The 11,567-nt window shown below is 33.6% G+C and overlaps 1 protein-coding gene and 1 non-coding gene across 2 annotated transcripts; both read right to left on the bottom strand.

Moving 5' to 3' along the window:
* Positions 1–213: 213 nt before the first annotated feature.
* LOC116416591 lies at positions 214–324 on the bottom strand. The gene has a single exon (XR_004226949.1). It is a non-coding gene; the product is annotated as a small nucleolar RNA Me28S-Am2589 (small nucleolar RNA).
* Positions 325–8,211: 7,887 nt separating this feature from the next.
* On the bottom strand, positions 8,212–10,397 carry LOC116416582. Its single transcript, XM_031925512.1, has 6 exons — positions 10,157–10,397; positions 9,308–9,337; positions 9,052–9,219; positions 8,821–8,981; positions 8,518–8,731; positions 8,212–8,393 (listed from the first exon to the last, which is right to left on the bottom strand). Exons 1-6 carry the CDS (start codon positions 10,395–10,397, stop codon positions 8,212–8,214), a joined length of 996 nt encoding a protein of 331 aa, XP_031781372.1.
* Positions 10,398–11,567: the final 1,170 nt, after the last annotated feature.

Below are 11,567 nucleotides of genomic sequence, written 5' to 3'. Positions count from 1 at the left end.
GAATCATAGGAATACTGATTTTGTTTTTGAAGTTATCTGGTTAAATTTATTTTATTAGGGAATCTAAGTGCACTTCGTGCCCTCCTTATCATGTCATTATAGGTAAAATTTAAATTTTGTCGCCTGCTGAGCACTAACAGTTTTGACCGTTTGTAGGTTATGTAATAAAATTCGCATTTCTAATTTGCGTTTCTACATTTTTGTACCAGGCGACAGATCATCAATCAAATGCTTCACAACAAAGCCCATCACTTTTTTAAACGAGGAGAATTCCCAAAGAATTATTTACAGCAATTTTTATTCGTACGATGACATTATTTGATATTGCTTCCATCCTATAAGAAAGCCTTGTAATAGTAAGTTTTAAAGTTTGTGTGAAAATAGGTAGGATGTGTGTGTGTGCGTCTGTGCATGTGTTTGTGTGTGTTACGTAGTAGAAAAACAGTCCGTTTTTACATTTCGTGAAAGCGATTTTTTTTCTATGGTGATTTTTTAGTTTTCAGGTTTCAGTTTTTTCTAATAAACTTTTTGGAAAAGTTCATACAAGTGAATTGCTTAATATGTACCTCAAAGAAATTAAATTACCTATCTTTTACCGCTGAAAATCTATACTATCATTTGTCGTTCTTTTGTTATACACCATGAAGCGCAATTTTTTTAAATCGTTTTAACTCGAAAACTAAATGCCGAACCTTTCTAAAAGAAGCATGATTATTAAAGGTTATTAGGACTATACACTACTTTAATTTAAAGTCATTTCATGGGGCAAATTCTGAGAAAAATATCAACTGAAAAAATTTGTTTTTCTACGTGACGCGATAACTAGAGTAAAGAGGCAATAATCACCCTGGTAGAAACGTTAACGGTTAATAAGCTAAGTTTTGGGCCACTTAGATAAGTTGTGGTTACCAATTTAAATAAATAAGAGTTTAAACATTATAAATGCATAGATATACACATTAATTCAAGATAAAACAGAACATTTGCTTGAAATTTGTCAAATGACTGTTACAATCCAGAAATTATAGAAAAATATCTTGCAATCGTGAAAAATCCAAATATTTGTAATAAAACATGCAAACGTTTTAATGCTAGATAAAAAGGAATAAACAATTTTTAACTTCAAAATAATACTGTTTTGGTATAATAGACATCACTAAAATATTAGCAACATTTTGCTTTATTTTTTTACATTCAATTTTAATAATAATGGTCAACTAAACTTAACTTTTTAACGGGTTTCACTCGTTAATTTTCTACAGGGCATCAAATTCAAATTTTAGATTTACTAAGCATTATATATTACCATAATCCCTTTCTTTGGGCTGTTAATGAAATCAGTTAGTTTCAAAGATATCAGGCTTTAAAATTTTGTTTTTTTACCCTGTACACTCTATATTACTGAAAAACTGCATCGCTTAGATCTCAGCTTCTATTTAATGGATTTTAATCTATATCTAGGCTTGTTTTTCTGTTTTTTTTTTACCAATCGGTGAAAAACAAGATTTTCAGTTATGCATGTGCGTTTTTTTCGTGGCGAATTTTTGTTTACTAGTGATTTTAGACGTGTTCCAATAAATATCCTAACCATTATAACACGGAAACTAAATGTTAAACTTCTCTTAAATTATCATGATTATTGAAGGTTATCATAACAATATAGACTGCTTTAATTCCAAGTCCTTTCATGAAGCAGATCCGGAGTCCTTCTGTTTATTTCTTTTTAGCAATTGGCGCGCGTTATCGTGACGAATGTCATAAAGTACAAAAACTTTAAAGAATTATATATGAAATGAAAACAATTCTGATATTAAGCTAAAAAAAAATACATAATCTTGAAGAAAGCTATGTGCCAAAGAATTGGCAGCGGTTGTTTTTATTATTTAACTACACTGCAAAACTCTACACAAGCGTATAACCTGTTGTCGTAACAATGACCTAACAATTGTTTATACACTTGGTGTAGGGTTTCGCCATGTAGTAAGATAATAAAAAATAGGTGTAGAGAATATCCGTGTAGAAAATATCTGTGTCGAATTTGTTTGTGTGGGAGAATACGTCTGTGTAGGGTATTTGTGTGTACAGTTTGAATGGCGTCTGATTAGCTATACTAGAAATTTTAAAATCATACATTTTATTCCACGCCCGACCGAAATGGCCACTTTTTGCGCCTGAAAATCGGGGCATATTTTTTCCGTAAACCTGTTTGCGGGGCAAAAATGAAATCAGCGGCGCAAAAGTGAAATCAGTGGGGCAAATCTTCTAAAACGCGAGAATCAGTACATGCGTTACAAAAAATATGGTTGCACCAAGGGCTAAGCGGGCTTTTTGGCCTCGTCTGGTCGCAGTACTCGTCTGCGGCTCGTACTGCAAACTCCACACTCAGCATAAAAAAGCCCACTTTACGCCCGAAATTTTAAAAATTTTTAAAACTTTTGAAATTTTTTACAATTTTCAATATACTATTGTTTTAGTTTGAAAAGTCCTCACATTTCCCAATTCTTTCATATGCATGATAAGTGGCCTATTCGTGCACTTATCATAAAAAGTACGGTGTGCAACAAGGGGGGAGTGACTTTTTCAGACTCGCTAGAAAAAGACAATTTTCCCCCCTAGTTGCACAATATCCCTGGTAGCAAATGGCCGATAAGTTCTGGCCCGTTCCCGAGCGACTCGGTAGAATTGAAACCCAGAATCCGTAGAGAAATATGCGTAGTTTCTACGCTGAAACCCAAGTAGCAGAAGTTCTCTTAATTTTTTGCGCATGCGTATACGGTTCAGGCCAGGCACAGGCATAGTAGAAGTATGTTAGGCGTATTGTAGAGGCTGTCTGCTATGTTATACAACAGATTAGCATAGGAGACAGAACTACAGTTTTCACAGTTTCAGTCAATGTTGAATGATGAATATTTAGCATATTAATTCATCTAGAATGATTTTGAAGGGAAAATATGATTTTGAAAGTGCCCATTAAGAGTGAAAACCTAACCCTACACATGCATGTACAAGCATGCTGTACTGACTGACTTTGTATTATTTAAGTGCAGTTACTATGTGAAAAGTGTCATCGTTGCTCAAAGTCACCAATGATGAGGTTTGCACAGGTATTTCAATCTCATCAGTATGCGAGCCAGTTACTCTCAACCACCAAATCTCTCATAATCATGGTAAATCCATGATATAAAAGGTGGATGTCTGTTCTCTTACATTAAGACTTGTTCAATTATTTAGAAACAGGCTGCCATATCAGTTTTTACATAACAGTCTTGGTTCGGCCTTTCACTCTGAACCCTATGACTTCGGCGTTAAAAAATGAAGATAGCTCTGTACATGAAAGTCGAATTCATATCAGCTAGAATAAATTCAACTTAATATACTGTTTCAACATGCCAATACAACTTAGGTTGCATTGTTGATAATATGAATTCAACTTTCATGTATAGACCCACCTGTATTTTTGCCGTTAAAGTCATAGGGTTCAGGATGAAAAGCCGAACCAAGACTGTTAAGTAAAAACTGATATGGCAGTCTGTTTCTAAATAATTGAACAAGTCTTAATGCAAGAGAACAGACATCCACCTTTAATATTATGGATTTACCATAATTATGAGAGATTTGGTGGTTGAGAGTAACTGGCTCGCATAGTGATGAGATTGAAATACCTGTGCAAACCTCATCATTGGTGAATTTGAGTGCATCGATGACACTTTTTACACAGTAATTGTACTTAAATAATACAAAGTCAGTCAGTACACAATGCTGTATATACTGCCATGTATGAGTGCATGCCCCTGGTAAAAATCCCCACATGGGATCCATGTTGTATCTATGTGGAAACAATGTCGAACCCATGTGGGGACTATGTAGGAGCAATAAGGAATCATGTGATTCTTTATGGGAACTACATGGGTCCCACGTGGGATTTTGCTGTTGTAATTTTGGCATAAATCTCATATGGTATTTGCATGTTATTTACAAGGAAACCACATAGTACCTACAAGAATTCTACAAACTGCATTTATTTCCGTGTGCAAAGGTCACAGTGATAGTATCGATCCTCATTTAATTCCCACATGATTCCAACATGGTTCCCACATAGTTCCAGCATGGTTTCCACATAGTTTCAACATGGTTTGTACATAGTTCGAACATGGTTCCCACATAGTTCAAAAACATACTTACTATATTGTTTCTACAGAAGTTTTACAGTTTTCCCTTGCAGATTCTAAATAAGTACATCTAGTTATTCATAGGTTTTCTAGATTTATTATTTTTTTGCTCAAAATTTTTTAAATTAATAACTAGGTTTGTATAGAAAAGTATCAAAATATTTTTATTCAAAAATGTACATACAATGTATGTAAAATAATGTATTACAATGAAGTATGATAAAATAAACAAACTTTGTTTTGTGATGGTTCTTGATGACTTATTGTATAAAAAGAATACATAGATTTTCCAAGGACTACATTTTCTGCATGTGAACATTTTTATTTCAGAGGGATTTATTTCCCATGTACCAACTAGATATCCTGATAATTAAATGCCAATAAAAAAATACTATAATTTTTGTAAATAATTTCTTGATCTGGCATTGACACATTATAATATAATTAATAATGTAAAGAAAAAATTTATGATTTTCGCTTCTCTAATTAAGAGAAAAAGTGTTGTGAGATCATAACCAGTTAATGTTAATAAGATAAAAAATAATCTAAACATAATTACATACGTGCTATTATCACTTTAATTTTTGTTATGACTTTTGAAACTAGTTTTCGAATATACTGTAATTTAAGACGGAATAACTTAAATATTAAATTAAAAACTCAATATTTTTTTTTTATACGTGGCATTTGGAACTCGAAAGTTCATCGCCTCATCTACGCAAGCCTTCCACGCTGCCCTAACTTGTGTCAACCCCACACAAGATGCACCTCTCCGATCGACACCCACCCGTCCTATTTCTACTAGATCCGCTTTTACGTTGTCCTCCCATCTACGTCTAGGTCTACCTAGAGGTCGCGTTACCATCGGCCTGCCCTTCATGACACGCGCTGCCGTACGGTCGTCTCCCATTTTCGCTACGTGCCCTGCCCATTCCAATCTGCGTGATTTTATTATTCTGTTAATATTTGGTGACGCGTACAGATTGTGTAACTCATCATTGTGTAGTCTCCTCCATTCCCCGGTTTCCTCATCTTTCTTCGGCCCGTATATTTTTCGCAAGACTTTATTTTCAAATACCCTAAAACGGTTGTCCGCCTGCTTAGTGAGAGCCCACGTTTCGCACCCGTACAGAACCACCGGCAGTATTATTGTCCTGTATATTCTTATTTTAACGTTTTTAGACAACAGCCTCGACTTAAGTAAATTACTCACGGCGTAGAAGCAAGCATTACCCGAATGGAGTCTCTTATTTATTTCGACATTAATCTCGTTTCTATCATTTATGGTCGTACCCAGATACCTGAATTCGCTAATCTTTTCAAAAGTAAAATTCCCAACACTGAGATCTTCCTCCCCTCTGCAGATGCCTAGCTTATCCACAATCATGTACTTTGTTTTTGATTCACTCACTTCTAACCCTGTATACTCCACCGTTGTTATGCATTTTTCTAACGGCATACTCTAACGTTAAGTTGAACAGCACCGTAGAGAGCCCATCCCCTTGTTTTAAACCATCGCGTATCATGAAGGGTTCTGATACATTACCGCCTACACGGGCCTTTCCTGTGCTTCCGTTCAGACATATTTAAATCAATTTCACGAGTTTTTTTGGTACACCGAGAAGTACTAAAATTTATTACATTTTGCTTCGTTTAATAGAATCGTACGCTTTTTTAAAATCTATAAATAGTTGGTGTATGGTTTCGCAAAATTCCCACTTTTTCTCTAACAACTGTCTTATGGTAAACATTTGATCGCTCGTCGATCTGTTGCGCCGAAATCGGCATTGATAATCTCCTACTATATCTTCCGCGAATGGAGTGAGTGTAGCTTGTATTACGTTTGACAGAACTTTGTAGCACGTTGCTAAAAGTGAGATACCCCTATAGTTGTTGCAGTCTGTCTTATCCCCCTTTTTAAAAATCGGTATAATGGTGGATTCCTTCCAATTTTCGGGTATTGTTTCATTTCTCCAGATGGCACATACTAGTTTATAGATTTTGAAAGTGAGCTCGACGCCCCCATATTTGAGTAACTCAGTTGGTATAGAGTCATTTCCCGCGGCTTTGTTGTTTTTTAGTTTTTTAATCGCGGCCTCTACTTCTTGGTAGCTCGGTTCCTCCACGTGGGGTTCAGCAGTGTGAATTTCTTCCCCTAATTCTTCGCTATTTTCGTGCACGTTTAATAATTTATCGAAATAATTTTTCCACAGCGACAATAATTCGTTGTCATTTGTTACGAGGTCCCCGTTTTCGTCCTTCATCAATTGCGCTCTACTCCTAAAACCCATTCTGATGGCGTTAATCCCTCTGTATATTTCGCGGGGGTTATTTTCCTTACTGTTAGTTTCTATTCTCCTAGTAAGATTCTTTTGATACTCACGCTTCTTATTTCTGTAGATCGCGCTCGTCTGCTTCTTTACGTTAGAATACTCTTCTACGGTCCTATTGCTTCTATTTTGTAAGCTATCTAATTTAGCCTTTTTGCGCCTTTCAAACCAGAGTTCGCACTCTTCGTCAAACCATGGTTTGCTCTTTGACTTTTTCTTTTTACCCAGTACTTTGTTCGCGGCCTCTTTTACCGTTTTTTCGATGTCCTCCCATAAGCTATTCGGTTCGTCATTCCCCTCCGGCGATGTGTTTGCTTCTTCAAGTGCCTGAAACCTGTTATTAATTTCTATCTGGTACCTAATTCGCTCTGTTCTATCTCGTAGTTTCTCAATATCGAAGCTTTCTACCTTGTTTGCTCGCTTACTATTTTGATTCGCTACTAGTCTAGCTCTTAATTTGGCTACTACTAGGAAGTGGTGCGAGTCGCTATCTGCCCCTCTGTAAGCCCTTACGTCAAGAACATTAGTATGACGCCTTTTTTCAATGAGGAAATTATCAATTTGGTTCTGTGTGGCCCCGTCCGGCGATGTCCACGTTGCCTTGTGTATGTTCTTGTGCTTAAAACACGTAGTTTTGATTATAAGATCTTTTGCCGCCGCGAAATTTATGACCCTAATACCGTTATCATTGCTGGCTTCGTGCAGGCTTTCCTTACCTATAGTAGGCCTAAACATTTCCTCCCTACCTATTTTAGCATTGAAATCGCCTAATACTATTCTTGTGTCGTAAGACGCGAACTGGTCGATTACCTGCTCTAAAGTTTCGTAATAGAGATCCTTAGCTTCTTCTTCTTTGTCCTCCGCAGGACAGTGTACATTAATAAATACATATCTATACCATTCCTCTTCGATAATGATGTACGAGAGCCTATCATTGACGGATTTGAAACTTTTAACCGAATGTATGATGCTTTTGCTTACGAGAAATCCGGTGCCTAGAGATCCCCCACTCCCGGCCCCATACATGAAGTTACCCGATGCTAGTACTCCGCCATCTGGCCACCGCGATTCCTGTATTGCTACCAAATCTAGATTGTACCTATCAGCTTCCTTTACGAGTTCTTTAAACGCGCCTGCTCTGTATAGACTGCGAACATTCCAAGTTCCGCAGCTAACCTCTTTCTCAGGGGCTGTTCCACTATCCGCAACCTAAGGACGCGCTGTGTAGTGGTGATAGGCACCCACCCGTCCGATCTGGACGACAACGCCCAAGACCCGCTTAGGGTAGCGGCATTGTAACAGAAAAACTCAACATTACTGATAATAAATTAAAATACGAGCAAGTTATATCTTGCATATGTTTTAACAAAAATTTTTCTTTTAATTATCCTGTAAATAATCTTATTTAGTAAATAATAATTATTTAGAACTTTTTTATGTCACATCAAACTTGAATGACGATAGAAAAATAAATAAACTTACTCAATTATAAATAAGAAAATTTTCTCAAGCAACACATTCAACTTTCACGTATATCACATTATATTATGACAATAAACAAAAAAAAATTAACTTATTCTCATTGTTTTCACCCTTTGTATTAGGGAAAGGATCTATTTTTTTTTTGTTAACTTATGATTAACTAATTATATGCAATATAAAGCTACGACAGAATTACTTATCTAAATAAAGCTTTTGTCAAATCTTGTAACCTATTTGTCGATTAAAACCAAATAACATTTTTTATTTACGAAATAGTAAGTGACGACAATATAACTTAATTTTTTTCTTAAATCTTGGATTTTGTAACCTATTTGTCGATTAAAAGTTGATAACAATCTATCTCTTTTTTTCTTATCGTACTCCCTTTCTTTCATGTAATCTTGAAACAATTCTGCAAAATAAGAAAATAATTTAGAATCTGATAACAATAGTAAAAATAATTAATAATAATAACAGTAGTAAACATTATTAGTAATATAAGAATAGTAACAATATGTATAGATAATGAAACTAACCTCTTATTCGAAAATATTGGTTTGGTGGTATTGCTTTTCGTGGACTACGATCTTGAATAGTAACTGATGTTTTCTGTTCTTTTATGCATCTATTAACCAAGTCGTGTTTTCCACAAATTGGCTCCGCTGTTTCTCTCAAGAAAATAGAATCTCCTCTTATTTTTAAAAACTCCCAGAAGTCTTTGTCAACAGCTTTTCCTTCGCCTAAATAGATCTAAAAATGGAATATTTTTTTATTCATATTACTTAGTTGATAAATAAAATAATTGAAACATAAATCTTTGAGAGTGAGCTTAAATTTACCATATTGTTGTTAAATACTTGATATTTTTGCTTGTCTCGAGCATCAACTTTTAAAGCTTCAGGCGTAATATACAGATTTATTCTTCTTTCATCTTCACTCATTTCAACAAGTATAACCTCTCGTGGTCTCACTTCTCTTGGTGGCTTACGCGTGACTTGCACTAAATGTGAGAAATAACGTTTTTAAATGTTTTGAAATTATTATTTACGATTATACAATTTATGATTTACCTCTTCTAGCACCTGTTTCACGTCGTCTTTGGCGATCATAATCATTGATTTCTGACAACATATCATCACTCTCCTCAGGAATTCTTGGTTCATCATTTTTCGGAGTGACTGATCTTAAAGGATTATTATCCATATCACTTTGTTCAGTGTTATCCTGAGATTGATCATCTAATTAAAAAAAAATTATATTTAAATTAAAGTTTAACAATTAGTTTCATAATTTTACTTTTCTATTGTTCATGGGTGCATGTTTTACCTAAATAAAGAACATTATCTGTTTCTATTTCTGTATAAAATAAAAATAGTTAATTTACTTATGTTATAAAAATATCAATAATTAATTATGTTTTTTTCATATTTTTACATACGATTGCTTGTTCGACCTTTCTTACTGCGTAACAGACCACTGGAATCATTTTCATCTTCATTGTTACGTCTTTTCCCATGTTCATTATCATTTTGAGACAAACTTTCAAAAGGTTTACAACTAGCCATAAATTTATTGATGCATAAGTGCTTAATTGGTCTTTAGAAATCTTTACTTTGGCTGCCTCAATAGCTTTTGTGCGGTTTAACTGTAATAAATATTTATTATAATTTAAATTAAAGTATTACAGCATTTTATTTTTACCTGGCGAAAATACTGAAGTAGCTTTAAGATTAATCGCTCAAATTTATAGTAAATTACAAATGAACATTATAAATTACATGTAAAAATTACGTAAGAAAATATATAATTTCAATATATCATGCAGTCACGGCAATATTTTTACCAGGTTTATAAATGCATAAACTGAATACTTCTTACATTGTCTAATTTTACTACTAGCTTCTCGTTAAAATGGTTTAGACCAGAGACTGATTAATTTTTTGGGGGCAACGTAGGTTGAGAATTAGTCGCTTTGGTATCAGACGGTGAAAAAAGTTTTCTTGGAATGCGAAATCGAGTTGAATTGCTTTTTTCTTCAGCATCGGCTAAAGTCTCTATTAAATATAAACATGAAAAAATGTTAAGCATATGCAAAACAAAATTTCATTACAAAGAAGTTTATACTATTAGACCAAAAATGAATGATTACATTAAAATTTATTATAGCAAACTCACCTGCAATAAATACAATGTATGCTTTATAGTCATTACATTTTTCATTTTCTTCATCTGAACAATCATTTGTAGTACAGAGACACCACAGCACTTCATACTCGTGCTGAGAATCAAAATCATCAACCGTATCAGGCATTATATGATTAATATCATAAATGTGATATTTAATCTCTTTCACTGATACAAAGTGGTTGGTTTTCAAATCATCAGTAAATCTGACGCATGCAAAAAAATCCTCCATGATTGTAAAATAAACTTTCAACTTTAATGACTCACATATTATAGCAATAAAGAGTGAGAATATTTTGTATATAAAAATATTTACTTTGTATATACTTTGAAAAATATCAAAATAATCCAAGTTACAGGTTTATATTTAAGACATAATAAATTGTCATATATGCTAAATAAGAAAGTATACAGAAATCCGGAATGTTCCGTAATTCCGTGTCAGCAAAGAATTTAGACCAAGGTCTTTATTCACACGTCCAACGGTCCAAGGAAAAATGGCACACCCCTGGCGTCTGAATTTGGTAGTATTCTAAATAAGTATACGTACATACATTATTACATTTTATTAAAAAAGAAGAAGATTACATTAATTTTAGAAACAAAAAAAACAGAACAATAAGCAATGAATCGCGAAAAAAATGTTGCTTATGTAAGCTTTAAAAATTACTCTAATAACTAAAAAAAGTTTGGCTGGTTCAAACAGCCGTTAAAGAACTAAACTATGTAAAAAGATCGTACAAGCTTTTCAACGAATCCAACGTAACGTGCAAATCTGCGTCTACTGTAGCGAGGACTATAGCATTTTAATTCATATAACCTGATATTGAAAAACACTTTGTGAACGATTGACCATCTTTTTGTAATTATTGTTTACCATACTGCGAATAATAACGATAAAAATGAGTTATAATGATCAAAAAAGAAGTTATAAAAAGTTCTTGCAAACCGGAGAATTTTCTGACATTTATCCTGATACTCTTCGAAGAACATTCATTAAAAAATATAGAACAATGAGAAATACCGTAAGTTTATTGATTTTGTATTTATTATAATTGTAAAAGTAATCGATAATATTTCAGCTCCTAGAATTCTAATGTAATTATATTTTATATGTTGTAGTGTTTGCAAAAAACTAGCAATGATTCAATTTTAAATATTAAGAGCGCTAATTTGGAAAGGATAACAAGTAATTGCACCGTAGAAGGTGAAGAACAAGAAGGAGAAAGTAAATGGAGTAATTTTGATATTAATGATGAAGCAGATAGTATGCAAGATAATTAATAGATGTGGTATGAAATATGTTATATAATTAAATATTTTAAAATTTTTATTGCTTGATTTTATTAAAAACATTTATTTAAAGAAAATGTTAAATTTTGTTATAAAATATCAGTCAGTT

This window comes from Nasonia vitripennis (genome assembly GCF_009193385.2).
Source record: "Nasonia vitripennis strain AsymCx chromosome 2 unlocalized genomic scaffold, Nvit_psr_1.1 chr2_random0010, whole genome shotgun sequence".
Classification (NCBI taxonomy): Eukaryota; Metazoa; Arthropoda; class Insecta; order Hymenoptera; family Pteromalidae; genus Nasonia; species Nasonia vitripennis.
Note: the sequence above shows the minus strand (reverse complement) of the source record. Positions and strands in the feature narration are given on the sequence as shown.

Coding starts and splice junctions, on each gene's coding strand:
- LOC116416582 (XM_031925512.1), bottom strand. CDS start 10,397: ATGGAGGATTTTTTTGCATGCGTCAGATTTACTGATGATTTGAAAACC. Junction 8,732..8,820: donor AAGTATTTAACAACAATATG/GTAAATTTAAGC, acceptor TTCCATTTTTAG/ATCTATTTAGGCGAAGGAAA. Junction 8,394..8,517: donor CCAATATTTTCGAATAAGAG/GTTAGTTTCATT, acceptor CTTATTTTGCAG/AATTGTTTCAAGATTACATG.